Here is a 19059-nt window from a genome sequence, read left to right on the forward strand (position 1 = left end):
GGAAGAGGAGAGGAAGAGGAAGAGGAAAAGGAGGAGGAGGAGGAAGAGGAGGAGGAGGAAGAGGAAGAGGAGGAGGAGGAGGAAGAAGAGGAGGAGGAGGAGGAAGAGGAGGAGGAGGATGGAGGAGGAGGAAGAGGAGGAGGAAGAAGAGGAGGAAGGAGGAGGAGGAAGGAGGAGGAGAAGGAGGAGGAGAAGGAAGAAGAGGAGGAAGAAGAAGAGGATCCACTCTTTTGCTCTTAAGAATTCATGTGTTGCTTAACAAGAGAACTGTTCTGAAAACTGCAGTGTTGGAATGATTTTATCATACAAACATCATGTTTGGGCTGGGAAGGTGGCTCAGTGGTAGAGCGCTTGCCTTGAATGCATGAGGAGGCCCTGGGTTCAATTCCTCAGTACCATATAAGCAGAAAAAAAAAAGCCAGAAGTGGTGCTGGGGCTCAAGTGGTAGAGTGCTAGCCTTGAGCTGAAGAGCTGAGGTACAGCGGCCAGGCCCAGAGTTCAGGGCCCACGACCGGACCCCCCCCAAAAAAACAAACAAAACCATGTTTACCTTACACACACACCTAAAGGTTCTAGCCTACTTACTTACAGGCCAGTACTGAACACTCTAGGCAAGTGGAACTCAGTAGGAAGTGCCTGTGTGTGAAACATACTAGACATAGAAAAGACAGTAAAATAAAAGGTAGTGGAGCTGCCGAGGGCCTCACCCTGCAGGAGCCTGCATGACTGGAAGCAGTGCTGAGAGTCAGCGAGTGCATGTGAAAGCCTCCTGTTACTGTATTTGAAGGCAGACTTTATAAACATTACATTCATCTTATACTAAATACATAACACTTTAAAAACTTCCAGCCTTTCTTTCTTCAATAGTAATAGATCAACCTTAGCTGGGCTGGGGGTACTTGGCTCAAGTGGCAGAGTGTCTGCCTATTGAGCACAAGGTCCAGTATTCAAACCCTAGTACCAAACCAACCAACCACCTTAGCTTACTATGTAACATTTAACTTTATAAGCTTTTACAGTCTTAAACTTTTTCAGAGTGTGTGTGTGTGTGTGCGCGCGCGCGCGCACATGCACACTAGTCCTGGGACTTGAACTCAGGGTCTGGGTGCTGCCCCCTGAGCTTTTTTTGCTCAAAGCTTGCACTCTGTCAGCTAAGCCACAGCTCTACTATTCAGCTTTTTGGTGGTTAACTGGAGATAAAAGTCTCCTGGACTTCCCTGCTCCTGCTGGCTTTAAACTCTGATACTCAAATCTCAGCCTTGGGAGTAGCTAGGGTTACAGGCATGAACCACCAGCACCTGGCAACTTTTTCAATTTTTGTAATATTTAGTTTTAAACAGAAACACTATATAGCTGCATAAAAATGTTTGCTTGCTTTATATGCTTATTCCATAAGATGTTACACTTTTTGTTTGACTTTAAAAAGTGTTTTTGTTAAAAAAGACACAACTTGGGCTGGGAAAGCGGCTCAGTGGTAGAGCGCTTGCCTTGCATGCCTGAGGCCCTGGGTTCAATTCCTCAGCACCACATAAGCAAAAAGAAAAAAGCCGGAAGTGGCGCTGTGGCTCAAGTGATAGAGCGCTAGTCCTGGGCTGAAGAGCTGAGGAACAGAGCCCAGGCCCAGAGTTCAGGCCCCACGACCGGACCCCCCCCCCCAAAAAAAAAAAAGACACAACTAATAGACACCATATCATGTACCTCTGGGGCAGCACTAACAGAGCTGTCAGGGTTGAGGTAACAGAGCCTGGCAGTGTTCCTCCTGGGGACCTGGCCTGGGGCTCTTCCTGAGATGTCACTCCTGCTTTTGCTATCTGATTTGCCTATGAGCACACTGTGCACCCATTGACATTCTTCTCTACTAATGCACTTCTCCTGCTACTGGGGTCCATGTTTTCAAATGTTTGCAGGAACTTGGCAAGATCTGCAAATGCTTCTGTTGAACCCCTCACTATGAATATTCTTGGAGGTTCTTCTTTTTCTTACCCTATAGTTTCCTTTTCTCTTACTCTTTTCAACAAGTTCCTGCTCCGGGTCTAGATTAGTCAGTTTCTCAGGAACCAGTACAAGGAGCTTCTCAATGGAATCTTTGTATATGCCTAGGTTAAAGCTGTTTGCCAGCTCCATCACAGCCTTGTCATTTTTTTTTTTAAACTTTTTTTTTGGGGTCCAGTCGTGGGGCCTGAACTCTGGGCCTGGGTGCTGTCCCTCAGCTCTTCAGCTCAAGGCTAGTGCTCAACCACTTGAGCCAAAGCGCCACTTCCGGCTTTTTTCTTTTTGCTTATGTGGTGCTGAGGAATCGAACCCAGGGCCTCATGCAAGGCAAGCACTCTACCACTGAGCCACCTTCCCAGCCCCAGCCTTGTCATTTTTGCAACCATCTCACACTTGGCAAATCCCTTTATGTGTCTTCTTTCAGACGCTATCTAGGACTTGGGGGTGGGTTTTTTTTTTGGTACTGGGGATTAAATCTCCAGATGTTGTACTTGCTAGGCAAGTGCTTTCCACTGAGCTACATCCCAGCCCTCAGATGTTCCTTAGTGACCTCAGCTCGACATCTACTAAAGTTTTTTCTTTTTATTCGGAGGTACTGGGATTTGAACTTGGGGCCTAGCATTTGCTAGGTTAGAGCTCTACCATTTGTGCCATACCTCTAGTCCTGCTTTTTTCTGGCTATTTTGGAGATGGAGTCTGCCTGGGCTGTCCTTGAACTGTGGTCTCTCAGAAATTACCCTTCTGAGTAGCCGGTTACAGGTGTGAAACATCCACACCCAGCTCCAAGCAAAGTTCTTGATATAATCACAGTCGCTGTTAACCCTTCCAGAATCATGTTCATATTTTCTTTTTCTATGTTCATATTTTCTTGGGCTCTTCTTTTTTTTTTTTTTTTTTTTCTGGTCATAGGGCTTGAACTCAGGGCCTGGGTGCTGTTCCCAAGACTTTTTGCTCAAGGCTAGCATTCTACTACATTGAGCCATAGCTCCATTTGTTTTTCTGGCAGTTAACTGGAGATAAGAATCTCACAGATTTTCTGGCCTGCTGGCTTCCAACTACAATCCTCAGATATCAGCCTCCTTAGTAGCTAGGATTACAGGTGGGAACCACCAGTGCCTGGCTTCTTAGGTTCTTTAATTGAAACACTGGCCTAACAATGGCTCTCCCTCAAATAACAGGGCTGAAAAGCTACTAGAAACCTTTGATCTTTGAAGGGAAAAATATCACTTTGATACTGGGATGAAGATCATCAATACAAGGAAGATTTGCTAAAACATCATCAACAATGAGCAAAGTCTTGCAAAGTATGTCATTTCCCAAACCACTTTCCATCTGCTTGTACAGAATTCGGGCAGGTGTTTTGGAAGAGGAGCTGGTTCATGACTTCCTGCTGCTCCTGCAGTTGTTCCTGCTGATGGCCTCAGAGCCATGGACTGTTAATGTGTGTGTCCCAAAGGGTTCCAGGGTGTCACTATAACACTGCCCCAGTGGATGTCTACCTTGTCCTTAAATCCCTCAACTCTGGCACTAAGTCTCCTTATGGGTGATTTCAGGCACCTGCTTACAGAATTGGTGCTTTCCTACACCTTATCTTTTACTTTTTTTTTTGGTTGGTCAAGGAGCTTGAACTCTGGGCCTGGGCATTGTCCCTCAGCTCCCTCAGCTCAAGGCGAGCATTCTACCACCTGAGCCACAGCACCACTTTTGGTTTTCTGGTGGTTATTTGGAGATAGAGTCTCACAGACGTTCCTGCCTGGGCTGACTTTGAACCGCAATCCTCAGATCTCAGCCTCCTAAGTGGCTAGGATTACAGGTGTGAGCCACCAGCGCCCTGCACCTTATCTCCTTTTCAAAAGTGTTTCAGCTGTTTCACACCTGTGCTCACAGGCTCACATCTTATAGTCATGTGGTATAACAAATTGTTGACACCATACAGAGCTAGCAGTGAATTCAACACCATGGTTGGTTGGGTCCAACCTTTCCTATCAAACTCTTGAACAAACTTTCTGCTTCATTGGATCACCATCTGCATTTAGCTCTCCATCCTTGAGTTAGTTTGTTTCTTTCTTTCTTCTTTCTTTCTTTTTGGTTGGTGATAAGGCCTAAACTCTGGGCCTAGGCACTGTCACTCAGCTCTTCAGCTCAAGGATAGCGCTCTACCACTTGAGCCACAGCACCACTTCTGGCTTTTTCTGCTTATGTGGTGCTGAGGAATCAAACCCAGGGCCTCATGCGTGCATGGCAAGTGCTCTACCACTGAGCCACCTTCCCTGCCCTACATCTTTCTTGAATTTTAGTTTTTTCCATTTTGATTGTGCTCGTGAACTCAGAGCACTTCAGTCACACTCTGGCTCTTTTGGCTGTGGGTATTTTTAAGCTAGCATCTCATTTTTTACCCAGGTCAGCCTGGACCATCTCCTATTTATGCTTCCAACCCAGCTGGGATGACAGGTATGTACTACCACACACAGGCTTTTCTGGTGATAAGGGGTCTTTTGAACTCTTTTATTTTCTCTTTGGCCAGGATGGCCTGAAACTGACATCCTCAATATCTCGGCATTGGGAATACCTAAAATTATAGGTGTGAGCCACTGTGCCTGGCTTCAAATTTTTGGTCATCCTTGATGAAAAAAAAAGTCTTGTATAAGCTTCTGCTACTTTTTTTCTTATTCTTCAAGTTCACAGCACTAGTAGAATGGACAAGCCTCCCAGAAAAGCAAGCCAATCACTGATTTCCACCTTCACAGTCCTTAATCATTTAAATTTCGTTTCCAGTTCAATCACCTGATTTGCTAACATTAGCAATGGATTTTGCATACTTACATGCCATAACAAAGCAATATGAAATTAAATCAGGCACAAGGGAACATGATGCACTCAAGGGATGCAGTGAACATGAGATTAATTAACTGATTCCAGTTTAAGCTGCCCATTATGAGTACTGTGGGCTGCACGTATTATATGTGTCATGCTATCCGTCAGCAGAGGCACAGTCAGTTGTTTCTACCAGTGTCCATCAACAAAATGTGAGCAAGATATTCTGCCAGTAACACAACAGCCAGAATGTCTTAGGTTAGACATAAATCGGTGAGCACCATCATACCTATGGTTCCTCCTTGCTCAAAGGACATTTTGTGGTACAGAACTATACAGGGCTAAGAAACTCATCAGTCAATATAACTCACTGCCATGATTCTTTATGAAACAGTAATGGAAACCAACAGATAAGACTATTTTACTGCATACTTAGGCACTGCTGAAATCAAGAGCTTTTTATTTAAATTCTTAAAGCCATTGGCATGCTCATTGCTGTTTCAGGGAAATTCTTTTTTCTGCTGACATATTATACTTTAAAGTACTTAAAAATATATAGTTAAAAAAAGTTTTTTAATATAACATACCTGATTGTCTCCTGATAAGAAAGGAAAGAAATCTAATCCTGTTGGAGAGAAAAAAAATAGTTTAGAAACAAGCAAGCAAACAAGCAGACAAAACCACCAAAGGAAGAAAAATCCTTCCCAATGCTTAAGTATGTCAAAAGTACATACAATTCTTTTACCTTGTGTCATCTGGGGTTATATATTTGTAAAAGATGGAGCATTACTTCATGTTAAGATGGCTGAAGCAAGCCCTGTGCTGGTGGCTCGCACCTATAATCCTACCTACTCAGGAGGTTGAAATCTGAGTATCTCAGTTTGAAGCCATCCTGGGCAGGCAAGTCCATGAGACTTTTAACTCCAATAAACTACTTAGAAAAAGCCAGAAGTGGTACTGTGGCTCAAGCTCTTAAGCAAAAGAGCTCAGGGACAGCACCTAGGCTCTCAAGTTCAAGTGCCAGGACTTCACTTTTTGTGGGTAGTGGAGCTTGCACTCAGGGTCTAGGTGCTGTTTCTGAACCTTCTTAAAGCTAGCACTCCACCACTTTGAACCACAGCATCACTTCCAGCTTTCTGGTGGCTAATTGGAAATAAAAGAGTCTGGGCTGGTTTTGAACCACAATCCTCAGCCTCTTGTGTAAGCTAGGATTACAGATGTGATCCACCAGTGCCTGGCTTAAAGACTTTTACCTCTAATTAACTAGCAAAAAAAAAAAAAGCTGGAAGTAGAGTTGTGGTTAAGTTGTAGAGCTAGCCTTGAGTGAGAAAGCCAAGTAAGCAAGAGCATAAGGCCCTGAGTTTAAGGCCTAGTACCAGCACCAAAAAAAAAAAAAAAAGGGCTGGGAAGGTGGCTCAGTGGTAGGGCGCTTGCCTTGCATGCCTGAGGCCCTGGGTTCTATTCCTCAGCACCACATAAGCAAAAAGGAAAAGGCCGGAAGTGGCACTCCATGACTGGAGTTCCCACCCCCCCCCAAAAAAAAAAAGACGGGAGAAGAGAAAGGAAGAGAAGGATGATCAGGTTCAACAGAACTTAAAACTCCAAAATACCTTAATTTAGCATTATATAAAAAATAATATAACACAGCTGTCTACAATTCCTGCTGTCATTAGAATCAGGGATCAAAAAACAATGTTCAGGGGCTGGGAAGTTGGCTCCGTGGTAGAGCGCTTGCCTTGCATGCCTGAGGCCCTGGGTTCGATTCCTCAGCACCACATAAGCAAAAAGAAAAAAGCCGGAAGTGGTGCTGTGGCTCAAGTGGTAGAGTGCTAGCCTTGAGCTGAAGAGCTGAGGGACAGTGCCCAGGCCCAGAGTTCAGGCTCCACGACCGGACCCAAAAACAAAACAAAAAAAACAAAAAACAATGTTCAAAAACATCAAAACTGAAAGCTACATATTTACTGGAAGTTGTCCAAAACTAATTTGTAGAATACTGTAAAATTCACAAAGCTGAAAGACCATTATTCTAGTTTTACACTAGTAGTGAAATACTGGCTACTGATAAAGGTATAATCAAGGAGCTGGGTCAGTTTTTATGGCCATAGTATATTATTTCTTTCAATTCTCTGGGCCCAACGCTCTATTTTCTCAACCTTCCAATTCTTCCTTCAACTTGCCCAATGAAGACAACATAAACCAAAGGCATTCATCAACATCTGTGACAAGAGAGAACCAGTGACTCACCTTGTAAGTCATAAGGCATGGGTGTCATATGGAAAGGATGCCTGTAGTCTTGGATTAGGGAGGTGTTGATATAGCTCGTGTCTACAGCAGGAAGGCTGGGGGTACGGGATACTGGAGATGCTTGATGTGGAAGACTTAAGATGCTATATGGAAGGAAATGTTGGCATAACTTTCATGAGTCAGTTTAACAAAGGAGTTATAACTCACATGGAAACAAAAACAAAACAAAATATACTGGAAATAAAAACAAAACAAAATATAACTAGACTACCCATAATTATGAAGAACTAATTTATATAGTTAGCAGCATTATGTAGAGGATATAGGGAGAACTGAATGAGTGTGAGCCATTCACATTTAGACTGTTTGGAACCTCAATACTTCCACTCTCAGAACACAGAAGAATACATAGCTTTCTCACTAGAGGGTTGACTAGTAAGAAATCTATGTATGTCGTAGTATGGAAAACACATAGACAAAATTAGAGGAATGAAGCAATTTGAGCAGTGAAGAGCACAGTCATCAACTTTTTTTTTTTTTTTTGCTGGTCCTAGGGATTGAACTCAGGGCTTGGGTGCTGTCCCTGAGCCTCTTTGTGCTCAAGGCTATAGCACCCTACCACTTGAGCCAAAGCACCACTTTGCACTTTTTCTGAGTAGTTTATTGGAGATAAGAGTCTCACAGACTTTCCTGCCCAGGCTGGCTTTGAACCACAATCCTCAGATCTCAGCTTCCTGATGATAGGCATGAACAGTCATCAACATTTTAAAAAGGCATGCTGAAGGAAGAAAGAATATTCCAAAACAAACAGGTGGTAGGGAGTTTTTAAGAAAGTCAGATAACTGGAAGAAGAAAAAAAGGAACATAGATACCTACGACAATTTTTTTTTTTCTAATTGAAAAGTTTTTTAAAAAGCAAAAAACGAAGTGAATAACTAGGGCTGGGAAGGTGGCTCAGTGGTAGAGTGCCTGCCTTGCATGCATGAGGCCCTGGGTTCTATTCCTCAGCACCACGTAAACTGAAAAAACTGGAAGTGGTGCTGTGGCTCAAGTGGTAGAGCGCTAGCCTTGAGCTGAAGAGCTGAGAGACAGCACCCAGGCCCAGAGTTCAGACCCTACGACCGACACAGATACACACACACACACACACACACACACACACACACACACACACCCAAAAGAATACTTCTGGAAAGAAAAAGAATGACAGTCCTAGGGAAACACATGTGTTACATGTTATCCTCACCCTATCAAAGACTAACAGACATACAAATTCAGAAAAAAAAAAGAGAGCAAGTGTCAGTGGCTCTCATCTGTAATCCTAGCTACTCAGAAAGCTGCCATCTGAAGATCAAGATTCAAAGACAACTTTGACAGACAGATCTGAGAAACTCTATCTTCAAATAACCAGCAAAAAACGAGAACTGGAGGCATGGCTTAAGTGGTAGTGACAAAGCTACAGGCATTAAAAGAAGAAATGACAGGGGGGTAAAGGAGCTTTTACTGCTTCAGGAAAAGTACTTATGGTAGAAAGATGTGTCCTTTGTCAATGCCCAATGCTTCTCTCTAAAAATAGCTTGTTAGACTGAACAATATAAACATTTTATTTTTTTTCTTTACTTTTGGCAGTACCTTGGATCTGAACTCAGGCCTTGCACGTGCTAGCCAGTTGTTCTACCACTTGAGCCCTGCCCCCTGCCCAATAGAAGACATCTAGATAAACTAAACATTCAATGGCTGAAAACAACAAAATGTTTTTCACTATAGTGCCATTTGCTTCTTTCTAATTCCTAAAGGACCGCTTTTCTTTCAATATTTTGATGTTTTGAAATGTAGTGCCTTTACATAGTAGCTGTGTTTAGGTTCCAGTTACTGGTTAGTCATCTCTATAAATTGGCCAATAGTGTGTTAATGTTTTATTCTCCTCCTAAGAATGTTATAAACCTTCAGACTTTTGCTAAAAATAGAGAAAGATTTGGTATTTACAAAATGCATATCTGGGTTTAGTTAGTCACTAGGAAACTCAGGAAGTACTTAATGAATCTATTGTAATTTTCCAAACCTAATAAACACTGCTATTTTGGAGAAACAGCAAAGTGAATATTCAAAGAAGATCTATTAGATTTCTAAACAAACATTTTCCTTAAGGAAAAAGTATATAGACAGTAAAACTGTGGTATTGTATAATATGCCTATTATTAATATTCTTAAGAGTAAAAGATAAATAACAATGCATTTAACCTCAAGGTTCTTACATGCTCAGAATCATGGGAAATATCTTTTAGTGTAATTACAACATCAAGAATATAATATAGGTATTCCTCAACATCTGAAGGGGACTAGTATTTTGTATCCTTGGATACCAAAATCCAAAAATGCTCCTGTGTCCTTTCTTTACATAGAATATCACAGTATTAGTATACCACTGAAGCACATCTCTTTATACTTTAAATTCTCTCTCTTATAAGAGTATTTATAAGATCCAATGCATTCTAAACACAATGTCAGTCTTTGTTACGCTACATTGCTTGGGAGAATAACAAGAAAAAAATGGGTTGGTATGTGTTCGGTACAATTACTTTTTCAAATACTTTCAATCTGAGGTTGGTTAAACCAATGGATGTGGGATCCAGACGCCTAATTATGTATTTGGTCATACTACGTATCTCTGAAGTATCTCAGGGCTGGGAATGTAGCTAAGTGGTACAGTTCCTGAGGCTTCCAGGAATCCCAGTTCCAGTGCTGCAGAAACTAACCCATCAAACCATCTTGGATTACATTTTTAAAAATACTTATTCTAACAATTTTAGTTTTGGGTAATCTGACACTTTTTACCTACTTATATAAAATAAGTTGGTACAACAACAAGATCAGCTTTGTTGGGTAGCAGCCATCAAGGGGGAAATGTTCAGAGCAGAATCAGTGCTGAATATGCACTGCCTTTACAACACCGATGCTGTCTAATGTCTTCAGGACTGTTTGTCTGTATGCTGAGATGTAATACTCTAGACTCCTTCAGTCTCATTATGCCAGATCAACCCTGGAAACGATTTGATTCCAAGTACAGATATGCTCTTGGTCTAGTGTCAACTTCCCTCTTGAACCTAGAAAGTATAACTGTATCTATAAACTTTGCTTCTCTCCTTTACATGCTCTCCTGAAATACTGTTTAAAGAAGATTTTATTTATGTTTTTAATATTTCTTATTCAGGTACAAAAGGCACTATGAATGTCTTGACATTAAAAGGGCCACAATTGTTTCTATTTTTACTATTAGTAATTACAATTAAAACTACCAGTTACTATCATTAGCTACAATTAAGACTCAGCAAACATGAAATCTTTTTTTGCAGAGATGTGCCCATGTGTTTTTAGGACTAAGACTGTTTAAGAGTACAGTTAACTGGGTGCCAGTGGCTCATGCTTATAATCCTAGCTACTCATGAGGCTGAGATCTGAGGATTGTGAATCAAAACCAGCCCAGACAGGAAAAGTCCATGAGACTCTTATCTCCAACTAACCACCAGAAAACTGGAAGTGGTGCTGTGGCTCAAGTGATAGAGCACTATCCTTGAGCTGAAGAGCTGAGGGACTGCACCCAGGATCAGTTCAAGCCCCACAATGGACAGGGGGAAAAAAAAAAAAAGTATGGCTAGTTTGTTGCTTATTTTATCAGCCACTGCAAGGACTTAAGTTTGTTCTCTATTACCCATTCCTTGCATGAGGTGATTTACACAAGGAAAACACAATGTTTCATGAAATGAACTGAAGCTTAACCAATGTATTTTATAGTACTGATATGAATGGGAAATAAGGGAAACAAAAAAATCTCTAATTATGAGCTGAATTCTCAGTTATCTCTGACTTCTTTCCTTGCCAGCCTTACATTTATCTTAAGGCAGATAAGGTCTTCCTTAACATTTCTCTGGGAACACTTAACTTTGGGCTAATTTTACACCAGATATTTTCCCATTTTTAAAAAATGTTATAGCCGAGCGCTGGTAGCTCACGCCTGTAATCCTAGCTACTCAGGAGGCTGAGATCTGAGGATCACGGTTCAAAGCCAGCCCGGGCAGGAAAGACTGTGAGACTCCTATCTCCAATAAACCGCCAGAAAACTGGAAGTGGCGCTGTAGCTCAAGTGGTAGAGCGCTCGCCTTGAGCTGAAGAGCTGAAGGACAGCGCCCAGGCCCAGAGTTCAAGCCCCACGACCGACAAAAAAAAAAAAATGTTATAAATCTTATGAATAGTTTCAGGATCACTTGGGGACTTACTGGAAACAAACAGGCCCTACTCTTGACTTAGTATGTGTTCAATAAGTTTAACAACAGCTGCATGACTAGAATTATCTTTGGATATGATGAATACATACACTTTTTTTTGTTATTGTTGTGGCCAGTCCTGGGACTTGAACTTAGGGCCTGGGCACTGTCCCTGAGTATCTTTTGCTCAAGGCTAGTGCTCTTCCAGTAGAGCCACAGCTCTTCCAGCTTTTTCTGTGATTAATCAAAGATAAGAATCTCATGGACTTTCCTGCCCTGGATGGATTCTAACTGTGATCCTTAGATTTCAGCCTCCTGAGTAGTTAGGATAACAGGCGTGAGCCACTGGCACTGGGCTCCACACAATTTTTAATGCATTACTCTAATCTCTCTAGCATATCACATTTGGAAAAAATTCAACCTAAGATAGTTTCATAATACATTATTTTATTTGATAGGTCCTTAATCCTATCTACCAAATTAACTTCCACAATAACGACATTTTTGTTTAATAAAGATTTACATTAGTTATTGGTGGGAGTGGGGGGATTTGCTATTACTTTTCTACCTGTTTATAATCTATTCTAATCACTTATCTCTTCTATCACTTTTCCTTTCCTTCCACAAGAACTTCTTTGAAAGGTTGCAACACTTACTTACCCTTTATTGTTCAGTGGTGATGTGGGAGACAGGGAAGGACAGGTCCTCTTGGCAGAAGGCTCTTCCTCTTCCTCATCTGATGAGCTGTCTATGGTTAGGTCAATCACCTCTACTTTCTTATTTTTATTTGAAGACTGGTGAGACACTGTCTGATGCTCTAATGTGGAGCTCAAGCATCCTGTGTGAGGATGATTAAAATAGAAAGCAAAGAAGACCTCTGTCATCTTACTTGTTAAATGATTATTTTGAAAAAGAATTCTGAGTTAGGAAAATCAAAATTTATGTCTCAAGTCAACTTTGGAATAAAAATATTGCCAGGCACCAGTGGCTCATGCCTGTAATCCTAGCTACTAAAGAGGCTGAGATCTGTGGATCATGGTTCAAAGCCAGCCCTGGACAGGAGTGTCGTGAAACTCTTATCTCCAATAAACCACCAGAAAACTGTGGGTCAAGTGGTAGAGCGCTCGCCTTGGGCTGAAGAGCTGAGGCTCAGAGTTCAAGCCCCATGACAAAAAAAAAAAAAAAATATATATATATATATATATATATATATGGGCAGACTGTATATCATATGCATTCATCTATGTTTGTGACATATATAACAAATATTATGTAGTATTAAAAAAAACTCTACCACTAGTCTCTAGAAAACACAGACACAGACACACGCACATATATATACACATGCTTTTAGTGTGTATCTATAAATACTTAAATAGGGGCTGGGAATGTGGCTTAGTGGTAGAGTGCTTGCCTAGCATGCATGAAGCCCTGGGTTTGATTCCTCAGTACCACATAAACAAAAAAGGCTGGAAGTGGCTCTGTGGCTCAAGTAGTAGAGCAAAAGCAGCTCAGGGACAGTGCCCAGGCCCTGAGTTCAAACCCCAGAACTGGCAAAACAAACAAATAAATATACTTAAACACATACTTAAATATATTTAAATATTCTATACCAATTCTTTCAAGAACTAAAACAAAGTCTCAAAAGTATGGTTTTACAATAGAGTTATTAGAAACCTAGTATCAGAAAAAAATAAAACCTAGAAAAATAGTACATTTGAAAAAAGACTTGTGGGGCTGGGAAGGTGGCTCAGTGGTAGAGCGCTTGCCTTGCATGCCTGAGGCCCTGGGTTTGATTCCTCAGCACCACATAAGCAGGAAAAAAAAAAAAGCCAGAAGTGGCGCTGTGGCTCAAGTGGTAGAGTGCTAGCCTTGAGCTGAAGAGCTGAGGGACATCGCCCAGGCCCAGAGTTCAGTCCCTATAACTGGACCCCCTAAAAAAAGAGTTGTGCTGGGCACTGTTGGCTCACACCTGTAATCCTAGCTACTCAGGAGGCGGAGATCTGAGGATCACAGTTTAAAGTCAGTCTGGGCAGGAAAGTCTGTGAGACTCTCATCTCCAATTATCCACCAGAAAACCAGAAGTGGTGCTGTGGCTGGAGTGGTAGAGTGTTAGCCTTGAGCTGAAGAGTTGAGGGACAGCGCCAGGCCCAGAGTTCAAGCCCCACGATTGACAAAAAAAAAAAAAAAAAGTTGCATTACTTTTGAATATTTATTTAATAACTGTTGAGATGCCCATAAATTAAGTATAAAAATGTATGTATTGAGGGCAAAGGCTAAGTGGTAGAACACTTGCATGGTGTGTGCGCGCACACGCACACAGACACAGACACAGACACACACAGTCCCCAGCACAATAATAAAAAATAATAATTATCTTTTTAAAAAAGCCTAGCACTGGTGTTATATACTTATAATCATCACCACTGAGGAAGCTGAGATTTGCGGATCATAGTTTGAAGTCAGCCCAAGCAGACTAAACCTTGAGACTTTATCTCCAATTAATCAACAAAAGGCCAAAACTGGAAGTTTAGCTCAAGTAGTAGAGCACCAGCTATAGCGAAAAAGCTGAGTAAGGTCCTGAGTTCAAGCCCCAGTCCTGGCACACACACACAAGTATGCATTTTACACTGAATATCATGACTTACTGTAGCAATGTCCTGCTCTGTGTAAAACCACCACTCACCATCAACTCCATTGAATGAGGCAGAAACTTCCTGTACTTCCTTTTTTGATCTCATTGGTGCCCAAGAGCCATCTTCCTTAAACTGGATTTCATCACAGTCTGTACAGTACTTCAGGATCTCCATAAATAAGCTATAAAAAAAAACAATTCAGCCTTAGGATATAACATTTTAAATGAAAATAAATTAGAAATGTTACTGTTCAAACATTTAGATCTTCTATGTATTGTACAAGGAAAAAGAAAGAAGAGCAGGTGTGGTGGTACATGCCTACGATCTTAGCACTTGCGAAGTAAAAGCAGAAAGAAAATTTGTTTAGGTCCCCTATAACTATGTAGTAAGATCCTGTCTCAAAATATGCAAGCAAAGCCGGGCATTGGTGGCTCACGCCTCATATCCTAGCTACTCAGGAGGCTGAGATCTGAGGATCGCGGTTCAAAGCCAGCCCGGGCAGGAAAGTCCGTAAGACTCTTATCTCCAATAAACCACTAGAAAACCAGAAGTGGCGCTGTGGCTCAAGTAATAGAGCGCTCACCCTGAGCTGAAGAGCACAGGGACAGCGCCCAAGCCCAGAGTTCAAAACCAATGACTGACAATAAAAGACAAGAAAAAAGTAAAAATAGTTACCTAAATTGAGATATATTATGTAAGGAAATATCACGCAACCATGAAAAATGACAAAAAACTTTTAACAAAAATATTCAAGAAAAAATAAAGACAAAAAGATGATCTTTTCAAAAAGTAAATTTATGTGTGATATAAAAAATGTATGGGGGGAGTGTAGTTGTGGAGGTAGGAGGAAAGAGATGGTAGGAGAGGCAACAATGCTTGATAGGAAATGTACTCATTATCTTGTTCATGTAACTGTAACCCCTCTGTACAGTATTTTTACAATAAAAGCTTATTAAAAATTTTTTAAAACTGTATCAGGAGCTGGGAAGGTGGCTCAGTGGTAGAGTGCTTGACTTGCATGCATGAGGCCCTGGGTCGATTCCTCAGTACCACATAAGCAGAAAAGGCCAGAAGGGGCACTGTGGCTCTTGGCAGAGTGCTAGCCTTGGGCTGAAGAGCTGAGGGACAGCACCCATGCCCAGTTCAGGCCCTATGACCGACCAAAAAAAAAAGTATCAGTCATCTCTGGGTTGTGATTTTGTGCACACAAATTCTTTTTTCTTTTTTGCACATTCCAAACTGCCTACAATAAGTATATCTTATTTGATAAAATAAGCAATATATATAAAAAGATACGAGTGAATTTTAAGTCTTGAAAAGTGTCATGTAGACATTAACTTTTTTTTTGCCTGTCCTTGGGCTTGAACTCAAGGCCTGGGCACTATCCCTGAGCTTTTTTGCTCAAGGCTAGCACTCTACCACTGGAGCTACAGTGCCATTTCCAGCTTTTTCTGTGTATGTGGTACTGAGGAATCAAACCCAGGGCTTCATGCATGCTAGGCAAGCACTCTACCACTAAGCCACATCCCCAGTCCCTAAAAGAATATTTTTTATTGAATGGAGAAAGGGTGGGCAAATGCAGTCATATATGTGAAAATGGAACTAGGAAAACTGAAGGGATGTATGTGGTGGGGGAAGATAGGAAAGAATCACGAGGGCTGGGAAGGTGGCTCAGTGGTTGAGCGCTTGCCTTGCATGCCTGAGGCCCTGGGTTCGATTCCCCAGCACCACATAAGCAAAAAGAAAAAAGCCAGAAGTGGCGCTGTGGCTCAAGTGGTAGAGCACTAGCCTTGAGCTGAAGAGCTGAGGAACAGCGCCCAGACCTAGAGTTCAGGCCCACGACTGGACCCAAAAAAAAAAAAAAAAAAAATCACGAAAGGAGTGACAATGATCCAAGATGCATCGTACTCATAAACTGACACGCTGAATTCAAGCCCCTTTGTACAATGGAAACAAAAATCAAAATCTTAACATCAAACTTAAAGTTTACTGGAAATGCATAAATTTAATCATGGCCAAATTCTTCTGTTATAATGTTAAATAAAATCAATGTATAAAAACTATAATAGGGCTGGGAAGGTGGCTCAGTGGTAGAGCACTTGCCTTGCGTGCATGAGACCCTGGGTTCGATTCCTCAGCACCACATAAGCAGAAAAAAAAAAAGCTGGAAGTGGTACTATGGCTCAAGTGGTAGTGTGCTGGCCTTGAGCTGAAGAGCTAAGGGACAGCAGCTAGGCCTCAGAGTTCAGGCCCCATGACTGGATCCCCGCCCCCCCAAAAAACCTATAATAATAACCAAGTAAAGCAAAACAGAAACATAATTTATTAACTTTCTAATTTCCCTCGTTTTCCAATTTTTCAATGGGAGAAAGAGAGAGGACCACTTTTTTTTTTTTTTTTTTTGAGGGGGGGGGGGGTGCTGGTCCTGGGCCTTGAACACAGGGCCTGGTACTGTCCCTGAGCTTTTGTGCTCAAGGTTAGTGCTCTAGCACTTAAGCCACAGGTCTACTTCCAGCTTTTTGTTGGTTAACTAGAGATAAGAGTCTTATAGACTTTTCTGTCCAGACAGATTTCAAATCATAATCCTCAAATCTCAGCCTCCTGAGTAGCTATAATTACAGGCATGGGTCAACAGCGCCTACTCAGAGAGCACTTTATCATAAGGGAGGAACCTAAAGTAGTATAATGCATATATAGATGGTAAAATATTACTATTTAGTCCAGATTTACTACTAATCATCAGTTTCCCTCCCTCTCTCTCTTCCTTTTTGATGGTGCTAACTAGGCAAAATATCCTTCTTTTCACAATTTATTTTCTTGTTCAGTGGGAAAAAAAGAAAAGAACAAAAGGAAGGTATAGAATCATTAGCAGGTATTGGGAAGACAGATAAAACCAGCAGATATGGCAGTTAAAGTGACTGATTATTGTGATGTAGCAGGTAAAGATGAAACAGAGAAATGAGAGAAGACACACGTAGCAATACAGAGAAAAGCAAAGGGAGCAGAGATCCAGTTTGTTGGTCAGTTTTAGGAGCCCTGTGACTGAGCCTTTCATGCAGTCTCTAGAAATAGGATAACTTCTTACTGCAAAGGCCAATTTCTTTACAGAATTTTAATTTTTTCATGCTTTCTCTAATATGGTCTGCATGTGTGGAAACAGATCAACTCAGTAAGAAAAGGTGTATGCTTACCTTACTTTGAACTACTAGTGCTTTAAATGGTGCTTTCTTGTTTACGGCTGATGCCTACATGAGTCATGTCTCCAGCCTAGCATTTTGCCACTTAATTGGAGATAGGGTCTGTTGGACTTTTCTGCTGGGCTGGCTTCAAACTAGGATCCTTAAGGTCCCAGCCTCCTGAGTAGCTAAGGATTCCATTGTGAGCCCACAGTACCTAGCTAATACTAATTTTAAAATAATGGAAATCCTATAAATATTTGACTGAGAAAACATCATGTGTAGAGGCGAGGCTTAGTGACTAATGCCTTTAATCCTAGCTACTGGGGTGATGGAGGTAGGCAGGATAGCGTTTCAAAGGCCAGTCTGCTAAATATTAATAAAGACCCTATCTCAACCAATAAAAGTTACACCGGAAACATGAATAGGAGAATTGTGGTCCAGGCCAACCTAAGCATGAACTTGAAACTCTATCTGAAAAATAGGTGGGGGTAAGGGGAGCTGTTCAAGTGATAGAGCACCTGTACAGCAAGCACAAGGCCCTGGATTCAAACTCACATACCACCAGACTTTTTTTTACTGCAAACCTGACAGCAAATCCAAATAAATAGCCATTTCGAGGTACAAGGAAGAACTTAAAATGACATACCCATCAATAATAAGGTGTTCATATGGTGCCTTCTTATCACAGACAGGACAAACCCAGGTTGGTTTTTTCTCATTCATTTGAATATAAAGAGTTGCATCAAAACACTGCAGGTGAGAACATGTAAGGGCCCTACATGGAATTGTCAGCCGCATTTTACCAAGCTTCAAAAGAGAGGGAAAAAGTAAATGTTAGACAACTGTTGTTCAAAACTTAAGATTTGATAAAAAGTTCCTGAAGTATGTGTATGTGTTCTGATTTAAAGCATTTTGTGCTTTCTTATAAAAGTGAAATAATACATTTTCAATGAAATCTATCTACAGGTTAAAATCAAGTATAGTAATTAAGAGAAACACTGAACTAGAGTAAATAACTACAATAAGGGTTATCTATTCCTGTCTACAGATGGGTTTTTTGTTAAAGGACCCAAAACACCACTGAAACTGTATGTAAAAGCCCCTTTGAATATGTGCATTTTTCCAGAGGGTGAAGAAAAGTTAAGAACCATCTAGGATTAGGAAAAAGAAAAAAAGAATGTCTTATTAGATACTACAAGACACACAGATACAGTATTTTCTCTACCAGATTATCTCTGAGATCCTGACACATTCCTCACAATGTATGGCATACTGGCAGCTCTGAGGAAGAGGCAGCTCCACTTCTGGTTTTTTGGTTAACTGGAAATAAGAGTCTCATGGGTGTTCCTGCCCAGGTGGGCTTTGAACCATGACCCTTAGCTATCAGTCCCTTAAGTAGCTTGGTTCATAGGTGTGACCACTAGCACTCTAGCTTAAGTCTGACCTTTAACTCTGAAGTGCAAATTCCTGCTGAGTATTTTACTACTGCACAAATATTAAGAAAACCACAGATTAAAAATCCTAGATAAGGGGCTGGGAAGGTGGCTCAGTGGTAGAACACTTGCCTTGCATGCATGAGGCCCTGGGTTCGAGTCCTCAACACCACATACGCAGGAAAAAAAAGCCTTAGTGGAGCTGTGGCTCAAGTGGTAGAGTGCTAGCTTTGAGCTGAAGAGCTGAAGAGCTGAGGGACAGTGCCCAGGCCGAGTTCAGGCTCCACGACTGGGACCCCCCTCCCCCCAAAAAAAATCCTAAGTAAGGAGCTGGGTGCCGGTGGCTCATGCCTGTAATCCTAGCTACTCGGGAGGTTGAGATCTGAGGATCACAGCTCAAAGCCAGCCCAGGCAGGAAAGTCTGTGAGACTCATCTCCAATAAACCACTTGAAAATCGGAAGTGGCTCTGTGGCTCAAGTGGCTGAGTGCTCGCCTGGA

At 41.5% G+C, this 19059-nt stretch overlaps 1 protein-coding gene across 1 annotated transcript in view; it reads right to left on the reverse strand.

Moving 5' to 3' along the window:
* Positions 1-19059, reverse strand: part of Pias1 (protein inhibitor of activated STAT 1) — a 98656-nt gene that overhangs the window by 4481 nt on the left and 75116 nt on the right. Inside the window, exons 9-13 of the mRNA XM_042697349.1 lie at positions 17774-17934; positions 13999-14129; positions 11973-12150; positions 7051-7193; positions 5394-5431 (exon numbers count right to left, since the gene is read on the reverse strand). Of these exons, the coding sequence (XP_042553283.1) occupies positions 5394-5431; positions 7051-7193; positions 11973-12150; positions 13999-14129; positions 17774-17934 (651 nt within the window). The remainder of the gene's footprint in view (positions 1-5393; positions 5432-7050; positions 7194-11972; positions 12151-13998; positions 14130-17773; positions 17935-19059) is intronic.

The sequence above is a fragment of the Dipodomys spectabilis genome, unplaced genomic scaffold, assembly GCF_019054845.1.
Source record: "Dipodomys spectabilis isolate Male_0828 unplaced genomic scaffold, ASM1905484v1 ptg000219l, whole genome shotgun sequence".
NCBI lineage: Eukaryota > Metazoa > Chordata > Mammalia > Rodentia > Heteromyidae > Dipodomys > Dipodomys spectabilis.